At 29.9% G+C, this 14,207-nt stretch overlaps 1 protein-coding gene across 1 annotated transcript in view; it reads right to left on the bottom strand.

Moving 5' to 3' along the window:
- Positions 1–1,126: 1,126 nt before the first annotated feature.
- Positions 1,127–14,207, bottom strand: part of LOC107444748 (uncharacterized) — a 34,335-nt gene continuing 21,254 nt past the window's right edge. Inside the window, exons 4-5 of the mRNA XM_043051774.3 lie at positions 5,955–6,201; positions 1,127–1,462 (exon numbers count right to left, since the gene is read on the bottom strand). Coding sequence (XP_042907708.2) covers positions 5,975–6,201 — 227 coding nt within the window. The 3' untranslated portion in view covers positions 1,127–1,462; positions 5,955–5,974. The remainder of the gene's footprint in view (positions 1,463–5,954; positions 6,202–14,207) is intronic.

Below are 14,207 nucleotides of genomic sequence, written 5' to 3'. Positions count from 1 at the left end.
TTTTCGGCGTTTTTACAGTGTATATACTATCTGCAAGACTAATGCTTTTCAATTTGACTTTTTTAAATGGTAGCAAAAAGGAAACGATCCTAACTATCTTTATTATAAACTTGAAATTTTTTTTAGGTGTACACTGAAAAACGTTAAGTTAATTTAAGATAGTTTGGGTCATTTCCTTTCAGCTAAATGTGAATCAATACGAAAATAAATAAAATTGAAGGGTTTGAAACAGTATAACGATGATCAATATTTTTTTGAAAGGGGACATAATTACTTTAAACTTTTCCATTATATTATTTTGAGTTAGGTTCTTAATAAGTTTCTGGAAATAACAGAGCAATATACAGGAGCAGCTTATCGCTTTGCAAAAAGAGTGAAATTTTTCCATCAGAAAAAAAAAAAAAATACTTGTCTACTATCAATCAGATGGCAATTTTTAAAATTAATGATTTTCTTTCGCAAATATATAAAATTCATTTTTTTGCAACATACTGGTATTTAATTTATATTTCTTTCAAATATGCATAATTAAAGAGCGTTAAAAATATAAAAAATGATCAATAAAAAATATTTACAATCTAAAGATAAAGAACCTTAAATATACTTGCAAAATATATCTTTTTTTTTTTATGGAAATATAGAAAACTAACAATTTTCACTAAGATAATTTTGGTCAACGATAGTGATAAAAAAATAATGAATAAAAATCGTTAGCTGTTAATCCAAACATAGTAAATAAATGGGGGGGGGGGAAGTGATCAATCTTCGCGAATCGATATCAAAAAGTGATTGCTCAAATGCACGATACGTTATTAATGTTTTATGCATCAAGATTTTTTTTTTAAAATATGTTTATTCTTAGAAAAATTTGCTGAAAAAAGATCGAATTAGTACGTGGACTTTCGATGGAATGCACTCAAATGGCGGGTATTTTCTTTCTTCTTTTATACTAAGTCTGTAACATAGTAGTTGTCATTTTTGGCGAATGGGATTTTATATTTTGGCTTTTATGCAACGTTCACCCAATTCTGACCATTAATCCAGACCTCTATAACCCAACCCCGTAAAATTATTATTTTGTTCTTAATTGTATAGATGCTGAGTTAGAAAATAACAAACAAAGGCATAAAAATACACATATTTTTATTAAAAATATATGCATAAAAGGGGCCATATTAAATAGATGCAGCCCAATCATATAATATATATATTTATAAAATGTAAAACTTTGTACAAAATACTATTTACAGAAAGACGAGTTTTTTTTATATATATGTACAAGGTATAAGATAATAGTCCATTTGCCTAGTGTAAAGCAATATGTATTATTGAATTTATGTACACAAATACAATAAGCAATTCTTCTACCAGTGTTGTAGAATCAGCTGTATAGGACGAAGATTTGATGTCAAAAGCTGCATATAGTTCTGTAAATGACTCATATAAGCTGTCATTTAAAAATCTGCAAAGAAAAAAAAAATAAATATTAGAAACGAATTCAACAAATCAAGTCTTATAAGTTTAATAAAATATTTACACAGTCTTAACAATGTAACAATATAAAAAAATTTCTCAGTTCTAATACGATAAAAAAATCCAACAAAAATTTCTTTTTAAGTAGAAACTTTCTATCACTACTTCATACATAAATAGAATGTAAATGTTCAGTAAAATGATTAAATTAGTCTAAATTCAGGTGGTAATTCAAAAACCTTACTTTGACCAAGGAGTAACACTTTCCTTTAAAAAGGAAACTACTACTTCCTACTTATTCGTTTAACAACATTGGTATAATTTATGTCAATTAGTCTAAATTTCGACCTATAACCTTTTTGGCCCAGTACGGCACACTTTAATTTACTATAAATTTTGATTAATCGTTTAATGTAATCTGTGAAATGTATGTTAATGATTATGTTTGTCTATATTTTAACCTATCATATGGTCAAAAGAAAAAAAAAAATCCCCATTTAGTTTATGAGAAACACTTTATTTCAAATGAACATAAATCTTGATTAATTCTATAACACCATAAAACTCTTCAAGGGGCAGGGAATACATTTTTTCTTTCACTCGAATGTATAATCTCAATCTTCCACGCTTTTTTTCTCCAGAATACAAAGCTAGATATATTGACAGAAAACGTTCCAAAGCGTTTTTTCAAACCTGTTGACGTATCTAGCAATATATCTATTTAAAGGGTGGTGGTTACCTGTTGCCTTATCACATACAATTTATCTGCAACGTTTTGACGAATTTCAGGGAGTAAAACAAAACGAATATGGTACACGACAGGGCGGAGTCACAAGGTGGATATAATTTACGGTCTTACAACTGTATTTAACTTTTAATGTTGTTAAATATCTGGGATAATTGCCCGGTAGTCGGTCACGCCCCAGAACTTCAATCTAAAGATGGAAACATAAGAGATTTTTTTCCCCCTCTCCCTGAAGATTTAGCCATATCGTAAACATATTGGAAATGGGCTTGATGACTAATTGCAAGATTTTTTTTGGGCATGAAAGCTCTATTAAATGGCAGCATTGAAAGAGAGATAACTTTGCTATGAAACGAAGATTAACTTTTTTTCTAGAATGTTGAGTGGGAGTAAGACAAATACATAGTTCGGAATTTCGCTTTTTAGGGTGGAGATTTGGAACTAATTGAGGTGTTTTGATAGTTATTCTACTCGCAGGTGAGAAACAAATTGCCTTTTAATTTGTCAGGTGGGGTGAAAGATAAATGCTTCAGATTTTTACAGTTTTTTCCATCCTCATAAATAGGAGCTTTATAATAAAAGAAAATTTCTTGACGAATTTCAATATATATGTATATATTTCTTTGATTGATTTTGGTGTAGGGTCCAATCGTTTAAAGATATTATTTAAAAATTAGAATTTAGCCTACGATGCTTCTTAATCATTATTTTAAAGGTTAATTACAAAATATTTAATGTTAAAAATAATTAATATTAAAAAGCACTCATTAAATCAAATTGCTAACAATAGTTCTACAACTGTTGCTATTTTATAAATAAACTAATTTTAAATTTTAGGAGACTATTTCAAATAATTTCTTTAATGAAATTAATTTTTAATAGTGATTTTTTATTTTTCTGCCCTTTGCATTCTAAACCTAAGTTTAAAGCAATATGAGCTTAAGGAATAAATATAAAATGCATAAGTGTAAACTAATTATATAGGCTATGTAAAATATATACGAATTGCATATGAATAAGTTATGTTTTCATATAACAATACTACAACAGAAAAAAACGAGTTAACTAGCAAAATTATTTATATGATTTAACAAGAATCGTATTATTTTTAAACGTTGATAAATTCCTTACTGTTTTTTACAGCTAGCTAACATTAGGAAAGAGAATATCCCGTACGAATGTTTAATGGTTCAATAAAAATCACATCAACCCTTTCCAGCTCACAGTCTAGCAACCCTGATTCTAACAATATTACACACCACTATGTAAACCTATTTGCTTCTAAACGTCCACAGCCATTCAGCAACCACTATTTTTTTTTTAAATATAGAACACAATTATAATTCACGATCTAATATTGAAGTTGCCAACGTACTACATTGTCTAAATATTTTCAGTCAAAATTAACTGCGCTGGAAAGGGTTAAGTACTTTACCCTGTCCGGGACAGCAAATTTCGATTGAAAATTCTTGTCAGGGAGAACATTAACGAGTGAGACATTAGACAGTAAATAGTAAATCAGACGATATATTTAAGCTCTTTGTTGTTTAAAGAATAGTGGTTGCTAAACGTATAAAAGCAATTAGTTTTACGTTTCTAGTGGTTTGTAACATTTATTGAATTTGTGGAACCAGACTGGCTACACTGCACCGAAAAAGAGGTAAAGTGTTTGGAAATGACTTTTAAGCAAAATCAAATAACAATAATTAAATGACTAAATTAATAAATGTGTATGAATTTCAAGTTCAATTAAAATTTGTAATGAAAATTAATAATTTGAAATTTATATCAAACACTGATGTTTGATGCAAAACAAACAACGTAGACCATTTTTGATTAAATTAGACTTGCTAATTTCTCAAGTGCATAAGTGGCAGATGAATCATTAAACAGCATAAGTTGAACTCTTGACTCTTTTAGATAGCAGCCTGTCAGTAGCCACTAATTCATTCTCAAAATCTAATAATCATTTTCACCACCTCCGCAAACGCAGAACAACAGCCTGTCAAGAACCTTCATCATCGAAATTCGATCGGCCCCAGCCTAATATTAAAAATGGTAACGTAGTAAGGCCTTAACAATTTCTCAACGTCAAGAGGTCCCAACAATCTCACACCCAAAGCTTTTACGAGCCGAACCGATTGATTAGCAATTGCCACGAAGAAAACAATAGAAATTGGAGGGTCGCTAAATGCAGGGAAATAAAAAAAGCATTCCAAAATGGGAGTGGTACACTCAATCTTTGAAAAATTAACGGATACAAAGCCGATTGTGGGAGGGAGGGGAACCTTATAGGTTCCTGTAAGATTGGCAGCTTTCGAGTGGGTTGCCCTTATTGCATTTTGCTCGGACCGATGAATGTTCGGCAAGATCTTATTGTCAAAAGGGACGATGCGTGGCAACTCCACCCTCTATTTCTGTGAAATTTCTTTATTCTTTTAATGTATTGGTATTGTTCCCTGCCCATCCTCAAGGCAACGATGCAGTCCAAAGCGCGAACCACACCTGCATTGCTCGCTGATTTTGAGTTATTCCCACAATAGAATGGCGTGATGATTTGGAAATTTATAAAATTAGATGGGTCTCTCAATTCTTGCAGAATACCTACTCTTCGATATTCGAATAACAAACGCATCATGGGAGGGGAAAAAATGCTACATGATCCGAATTTTGGAATCCAAAAAGTCCTTAGTACATTCTCAGAATTATAATACGGTGTAAATTTTCTGAAACCTCATTAAGGTGTTAAATAGAACCATATTTCCGTTCAAGTTTTACCATAGTATCTTGTAATCAGGTTTAATATGTTCGATAATTTGCCTCATAATATCCCCATATTAAGATTACATTAAATTTGAACGAGATTACGGTTAAACATGCTGTATGTTTTTCATATGTGCAATATATAGAATTCGACTAACGCATCAGTGTAATTCATGAGCCTATAATTAAAATGCTACATGATCTAAATTTTAGAGTGCAAATTGGTCTTGTTCGAAATTTAAAGCATATAAAGTACTACCGTAAAGACAGAATTTAGGTATAAATTATTTTGAAGTGCAATAAGGTTTCATAGTTCACTCTCAAAAAAATTAGTTTAACTCTTATACATAATTTACGTGGCGTGAACCATACGATTTAAATTTGCTGCACCCTTAATAAGGTGTTAAATTAAAGCATCTTTTTTTCAAGTCTAATCATAATATCGGGTTTAAGACGTGTGATAATACTGCTCACCTTAGTACTGCCGTGCAAATAAAAAAACAACGTAAGTGCTTCACGATAAATTTCGAGAAAATGGACTTGATAATTTACTTTATATTGCTAAATGCTACGAGCACTAAAATAGAATTTTAAGAACTGATAAAAACTTATTTTTGAAATTTCTTTTGCAATAGTATGGTTTATCATACAGAAAGACCAAATATATAAAACACTTAATTTTTAATTTTTGTCACGTTGGTTTTTTTACTTCACGGCAGAATACCACGTTATGGTTGCATCAAATTTGAACGTTAACAACTTAATTATTTTAAACAAAACAGTGCCAACAAAAAAGAACATCATACCAAAGAATAAAATAGAAAAGAAAAAAAAAATTCAGTGGCGTAACTAGATCAATGGTTATCGCTTTCCAATTTACTGTCGTTTACAAATAAATGATCTAGCTCATCGTTTTAAACATATTATCGTTTTCAAATAAATGATCTAGTTCATCACTTTTAACATAACTCACCATTAATACTAGAGAAGACTTCACGTCCTTTTTGGCATCGGTCTTTTTGCGGTCAAGTAGGATGGAATAAGCCGGGATCTTTCAAAGATGGAGACGGGTGAGCTACAGTCGATTTCTCGTTGACTTGTCGGCCTGTTGCTGTCGTTGCTTTTACCCTGTTTTTTCAGTTGGTTGTTTTTTTCGACTAACTGGCAAACCAGATCTTTGATATCATCTAAATTTAGCTGATTGACATCGACATCAATGCCTGAAAAAAGATAAACAATAATTAAAATAGGCATTGCGTGCTAGCAACATAAATAAAGCATATAAGTTTTAAAAACAACATCCGTAATTAACTCTTGAAGTTATTTTGTTTCAAAATGTATCAGTATTTATATGTATTAATCTATCATACGACGAATTCCTATCATTTCGTTTTGTTTTTTTAGATTTTTGTTTGATAATTTGCTTAATTTAAAAAATAAGGCTGGAAGCCATGTGGCTCTTAGTTCTCTAGCTTATTTACTTAAGGCTGTTTTTTGAAGGCTCCGTCGTAACTTGAAATGCTTTTTTGGGAATAATATGCTATTTTTATAATTGCTGTAAGTTTGCAACTGTTACTTATGACTATTAGGTCAAGTTTAGCCTATCTAAAGCAAGCGTTGTCTAATTTTTTAATATTTAAAAGCTTACTCCAATGCTGCATTACCTGGGCTCATAAGAATGTGCAAAATCTGAGAATAAGGCAATTATTTTGATAATTTTTTATCTAGGTGGAAAAAAGTCGCCAAATTGATGATTTTTAAAAAAAGCTTAATAAATTTTAAAACATTTAAGTTGTTTGTGGGTTCTACAGCCCAGATAATTTTTCAAACCAAGATTATGTACATAGTTTGAAATAATCGCTTTGTTTCAAGTGTTGTAAGGCACTTAACTGTGGCTTTTTTATTTTCCATGGCGACAGTGCTTCCAAAAACAGCGTTAAAGGACAAGTTCAAGTAAAACAAAATTTAATATTCGTTGCTGCACAATGTTCTAGGGGTTAAGACTTAATACCCATACATGAGTACAATTAAACAAAAATTAAGTTCTAATGACATAGAGTTAATGCTCTTTTTTATGCATTAAACGATAATTCACAATTTAACAACAAATAAGAAAAAAGTAAATTATACTGCTTTTCTACTTTTGGCATCTTACAAAAACAAACACATTTTTTAAAGTAAAAATAAATAGAAGTAACAACTTTTTAATTTGAAATATTTCAATAAAGATTTCACCGAAAAGATTAATTCTAGCAATTACATTTATAATGCATTTCATGCTGCATTATATAATAGGCGATTTAATAACCTAGTAGTGATTTTTATCACGTAAATTAAAATAAAGACTGCTTATAGAAGATAATAATTTAAATGCAAAAAATGAAAGGAAAAAAAATAAGGAAAAATATTAATAGCGCACTAAATCTTACTAACCAACCCAGACAACACGCCTTGTACTAATTCATTGGCTTGTAATGCAAGTTCGTGAGCCAATCAAACAGCAGCATTTTAGAAAAAAATGCGGCCGCGCATGTCACGCATAAGGTTCCGTCTTTAAAAAAAATAAGCTTTTAAATAGCGAAACTTACCTGTTAAAGGATATGGATTAAAAAATAAATAAAGGACATGAAAATTATAGAGGTCAGTTTTACGAAATAGAAAAACTAGACCAACCACCCAGGTAGAGATGTCCAGATGTCACGGATTTTTAATTGTCATTTCTAAGGTATTTACTTTTCTTACGCCTGCCAGCTGTTAAGAAAGCATGATGTCAGGGTTAGGAATTTTGCTCCCTGTATAGACCACCGCCCCTTTTGAACGCTTTGGGGATAATTGCTATGCCAACAGATTTTGACGCTTGCCATTTTCCTATTACACCCACTGATGACGTAATGTTAATGCTATTATGTAAGTTATGCAGAAAGAATCGTCTGCAAGTTCCAAGTAATTTAATTTTATATGGAATTTTTTTTTAGAACTTTGAAATTAAAACAATGAATTATTTAAAAAAAATGTCTCCATGCTCGAACAGTTATTAAAAATTATTTGCTGATAAACAATTTCGCAAAATTATATATGAATTTCAACATTTCTAAACATTATAATTAAATAAGCAAATCTGAAAGTTAAGCTTAAAGGTAGGTTACAAGTTGAGAATAAGTTAGGGATTAGATAAGTTAATAATTGCAGATTATTCTTAGATAAGTTTTAAAAAATGAAGAGTTTACTTAGGTAAGTTAAAGATTACATTTTGATAATTTAAAAGTTGAAGGTTAGACTCAAGACAAGAAAAGTTGAAAAGACTTAGAAATGTTAAAAGTTTGAAGATTTAACTTTGATAAGGTTTGTTGATGTTTTAATTTACTTCGTGGATGGAATACCTAAAAAGAAGAAAAATCGGAAAATTTTTCTAAAACTGAATTTTAAATCGAAGCGGGAAGGAAAAAAAAAATGGAATGCGCTAAAAAAGAACATGTTTATGTCACAAAATCGAAATCACCCACGAACAACTGTGGAATTTCAAGGTTTTTCAAAAAAATTTATAGCCGTTGAAACTAGCACCTGATTCACAATGCAACGTGTTTAGAAAGAGTTATAGAGCGTAATCAGAAGCAATGCAGTAGAATCAAATTAGAAACCCAAGATGCGAGTAGTTCCAAAATGGAACATTACTTTGCAAATCACGTTTGCTTTCTGAGATGAGGTAGCAGAAGGTGTGCCATCGAATTTACCCCAACTGCTTTTATTAACCCACCCTTTTCAAGTACTTATGAGAAAGAAATTACTTCAAATACTTTGCTTTCTGAAACAAAAAAACTAATAGAGAAACAGTTATCCCATTATTCTCTGGAAATTGCAATATGTCGTTTTTTAAAAAACGAATACGACATAATGGGATAGAAAACACTTTCTATGAACAAAACAATCGTCTTAAAAGAAATAGTTTTCAAATAAAGAATTCGTTTTAATATCAAATTTTATGAATGAAACCAAATAATGCAAAACTGCGGTTCGTTAAATTTCCGATTGAAAGAAATTAGAAAATTAATTCAAATAATTTTAAACAACCTATAATATTTATGAAAGAATAATTATTGACTAAAAAGAAAAAAGTCTAAGAAAATATACATTATTACATAATAGTTAAATTTGTTAGATATTTACTTTTAATAAAAAAAATTTCAAAAGGAGCTAAGAGAGAACAATTTAGCATATGATGAAAGGGACTTTATAATATAATTAATATTTAATATACGAATTAATTTTTCATAAATAAATAAGTCTTAGTTTAATTTACAAAAAAAATATACTAGTACGTACTTTTTGTAAGGTCGGGAGATGAATTAAAGAAAAGAAAATGCCTACTTATAACTGATTCCAAATTCGTTATTTGAAAAACAAACGATTTATAGCTTTAAAAAAAAGCGGCAAGTTTAACGAAATAAGATTTAATTTTTGTAAATCGTCTGAAATAATATCTTTAACATTTTGCATTTAATAAATCCAAACGATAAAATAGTATTTTAAATTCATTATTTCGATTTCGTGAGATGGCATCTTTAAAGTTTTGAAAAATTAAACCGATTCGGAATGTTTATCTTTATGGAATGTTCTGTATGCGAATAATTTTGTATTAATACCAAATCTCTTTGAAAACCCATAGCATCAAATTCAGCTGTATTGATCCAATATCGTTCCCAGTAAGATACTTCTCATTAATGCAGAACATTATAATCCATTTCTAGTAAGTAAATGAAAGTTGCATTATATACTTTAACTTATGTTCACTGGGAAATTCGAGTAAAAGAGTTTCGCACGCTGCAAGGGGGGAATAAAGACTGTCAAAGCAATATTGTTCGACTCTCGGCGTGTGTCAGCAGTCGTTGCTTCTTTGTTCAAGTTTTATGCCAGCAAGGGGTGGTCACGAAATCGAATGACATGACACGTGCGCTAAGCGTGCATCAGAGAGAATTGTCGGATGTTGAATCATAAGGCTTCGGGCATGGGCATGTGCTATGACGACACCAGAGCAATATTGCCCGATCCCTTGAATACAAATTAAAACTCTTTTAATTTCTGTGAAATATTGAATACTGTTGTTACTACTGAATACTACATACTGTTTGAAAATTTATGTTAAATTGTTTACTTTCATTTACTTATTTTCTTCAAAACACTTTTTTTTTAATTTACTGAATATGCAAATCACGTGAAATACCTTCTGTAATATATTAAATTTAATGAATGAATTTAAAAAAAAGTATTTGTGATAACAATTTTTTTTAGATATGAAAACAAGATTTATTTTGCCAAGTCTTTATCTGAAGTATTTTTTAGTCTTATTTGAATCTACAATACTAATTTATTTTGGCAAGTCTATTAATGCTAGAGATTTATTTTGGCACATTTTAGTGGATAAAATGACTATGGGGTGATATTTTTGTAGTTTTGAAGTTGAAGAACTAATTAAGTGCATTTGGCAAACTACAGACAGTCTCTCTTTTTTTGTTTTGTTTTTTAAAATGTTCAAAGTAAGACCCGCTATGACACGGACAATTTGAACGAGTTGATTTTGACAATTTCTATTTTGTGGATAAGAAATAAAGATGAGGCAAAATTACCTACTATTGTCAGTGTACTTAAATCTAGATTACTAAAATGTCACTTAGAATTTTTCTTCATTTAAATCTTTAATTCCAATTCAGTTTTGATAGTTGATTTAATATAAGTTGATAGTTGATTTAAAGATATTTTATCATTATAAAATATAGCGTAGTTAGTGCGAAAATTATCACTAAATATACATCCCCTTAAGTATTTTCATAAGTCCGGATATAATCGAACACGTTCCATAAGTCCCCACAACATTGAGAGGGGGGATGGTACCGTTGATTTGAAGCGTATTTCCCAGATTTACAACACAATAGGGTGATGGGGAGGATAAAATTTTCTCAAAATAATAAATATTCGCTCCAGAGAACGATCTCAATAATCACTGGAGTTACAGTACTTTTTGACTTTAATCATCAATCCCTCCCACTGATATTCGAATCGAAAAAAAAAAAAAATTGATGGGGAGCATAACTCGTGCCAGCTTCAAAGGTATTATTATTGTGGAGCATTATATATTATTTGATTGATCTCTGTGGATAATCCAAAAAGCTGCTGTTTTTGTAATCCGATCAAATTTTTTTTATATATTTTCTGAGTGTTTAGTTGTATGCAGGCGATTTAGCAGGTGCAGACGACAGTTAAGTAATCGCGTGACGGATTAATTTTTCAGCAGTTGTTTCTTTGGTGTGTTGATCACAAAATTGGTGATGTAACTTATTCAAGAAAAGTAATATAAAAAATAAAAGTTTTTTTTTTCTCCTTTCTTCGCAATTTTCCTAGTAAAATACACCGCCCCAAAAGATGCATATATTTTAATGGCGGTAACTGAAACTAAATAGTTAAAATACCTTCAAAATTTCAGTATTTAACCCTTTAATGGGCCATTTATTTCTAGTAAAGGTAAATTAAAGTATTTTTGGAATTGAAATTGATATAAGAAAAAAAAAACTTTAGCTTACAAAAAATTAATCTAAATTTTAATGCCATTTTTTTTCTTTGTTTTGGTGGTAAGTATATTTACCACTACCTATTAGAAATTGTTGACTTTTATTTTTCGTTATTTATAAAATAAATTTTATAAATGCTACAAACTTATGCATTTTATAACTTTTATACGTTTTTTTAAAGTAAAAAATGACTACCAATTTTATTCAAACGCACTTCAAGAAAGCTGAAGTTATTAACAAATGGAATCCTAATTAAAAGTGGTAAAAAAGTTCCCCATGGACTTTAAAAAGTGGTGGTAAGTATATTTACCATGGCCTTGGAAAGGGTTAATGCGTTCATATAAAACTATAAACTTAGTTATTTATTTTAAAAAGTGAAATAGTTTTAAAATACAATTTTAATCATAGATAGCTTAACATTCAACTGAATAGTACACCGACTTTAGCAAGTTTGGAGAATTCGAGTAATAAATTTTAAGGTCAGGAAAAATTAAAAATATTTATTAGTTATTTACATTTAAACCCACCAAACCATGCTTGTTTTGTTTTACACAATTAAAAAAGTCAACTAATGGAACGTTAGTTATAAAACAGCAATGATTAGCTTTTAATATGCAGAAAGATAGTGACAAAAATAATTTTATTTTGGAGTTATTTTGATTGCTTTCATAATTAGAAAACGACAATGAAATAGTTACACATTAAATAGAAAAAAAAAAAAAAATAACGAATTAAAACTCAAGCGATATTTTATCCTAGAAATCATTGCGTGGTTAAGGCGAATATATTTTGATGCAATTGCAAAGAATGAAAAAAAAAATGAATCTTAATATCATTAATTAAAACTAAACATGTCATTTAATAATAATAATAAAAAACTATGCATGCCCGACACTTAAAACAATTTTCTTCCGGCATTTTTTAAAACATCACTTCAGCTGTCGCTAAGATAATATGCAAAATTATATGCGGGTAGGAGCAATTAAGCATACTTCAGAAACAGATGTTTTCAATGCTTAATGTATGCAAGGACCAGAATACGCGTGTTTTCCCACGGTTTCCGTTCACAGACCAAATGATCAAAAACAGCAGGGAGGGAAAAAATCATCGAACCTTAAGTGATCGCTTGCAACAATCATTTACAATTGTACGAATACTAGATTTTCACCTGAGGCTATGAAATTAACTGCTATACATGACTGACTGACTATAAAGGCTACATTTAGCACGTCGCAAAAAATTGTACGTGTCATTTATTTACTTTTCTGCAGGGTTAATAATTGGCGACATCCAGCCAAGTGTAAGGTGTGATAGCGCCGTCTATGAATTGTTAATAAATTATAACGCACGCCGTATTCTAGGTTTCTCATTAAAAATATTATGATATGACTGACAAGTTGCTAGTGAGTAAAGACAATAAAGTTGCAAGCTTTTTTTTTTTAAAAAATATCTAAATTTTTAAAGCCTAATCGTTAAATTGAATCCTACAGTATTTTATTACATTTTAGATAAAATAATATATTTTAAATAAAAACTTGATCTTTCATGACTTACAAAAGGCGAAATAATAGCTTCGAAAGTTATTTACTTCAATAAGACTCATGTATGTATGAAGGGATTGGAACAATATAATGAAAAGCCACATTTTCAAATTGTTTACGAGATCGATTTTGGAGAAAAACACCGTGATTTTCATAAAGATAATAAGTTTTTTCCTTGTATTATGTTGCTGAAATAACCTATCTGGAAACAATACTAAGGAGAAGTTTGTAAAAAGTAAAAAAAATATATAATGTCACCCTTGTTAACCCAAGCCAATACACATACACACACACACACACACACACATATATATATATATATATATATATATATATATATATATATATATATATATATATATATATATATATGTGTGTGTGTGTGTGTGTGTGTGTGTGTGTGTGTGTGTATGTATGTATGCACAGACAGTTCCAGGTTTTATTTAAGTACAACTATATAACAGTCGATTTATCCTCAGTATTAATTTTATAAGCTAATTAAAGGAAATATTCAAGAAGTAATAAAACTAAATGGTACTTATTTAGTAAGCACAAAGAAAAAAAATCGAATTAATTTTGACTAAAATTTACCCAAACACAATTAACGAAAATTCGACAAATGCACTTTTTAAGAAAAAATTTAAAATCCTATCATGAAAAACATCGACTTCTCGCCAAAATGACAGATGGCGTCGCCAAACGAGAAAAACCAATCGAGCCAATTAGTAGCGCGACAATCTTCAAGTCATCCACCTGAATCATTAAAATAAGGTAGAAAAACCAAACCCTCTCGTAGAAATCAGGTTTAACGAGCGATAAATTAACATCAAGAAGCGTGAGAATTTCCCCAAGGGTACGGTCAGCGGCGAAACAACGGCAGCTGCAAAACCGACTGGACAATGCCGCTTCACGAACCGAAGAGGGTAATTATAATTACTCCAAAACACCGTATGATGATAATACGAGAAAAGAAAAAATAAAGTAAAAGGGTTCCTACTTAAAGAAGAAAAAAAATATATTAACTGTAACCAATAAAAAGAGCCTTGCGTGATGAAGGGATATAAACTGGTGCCTTAATCACATGAAGTCTAAATCACATATGTTGTAATGTTTAGTGTTTTTTTT

The sequence above is a fragment of the Parasteatoda tepidariorum genome, chromosome 5 (genome assembly GCF_982258835.1).
Source record: "Parasteatoda tepidariorum strain Cologne lab strain chromosome 5, Ptep-v5.0, whole genome shotgun sequence".
Classification (NCBI taxonomy): Eukaryota; Metazoa; Arthropoda; class Arachnida; order Araneae; family Theridiidae; genus Parasteatoda; species Parasteatoda tepidariorum.
The sequence above is the reverse complement of the archived record's forward strand: the minus strand, read 5'-3'. Positions and strand labels throughout refer to the sequence as shown.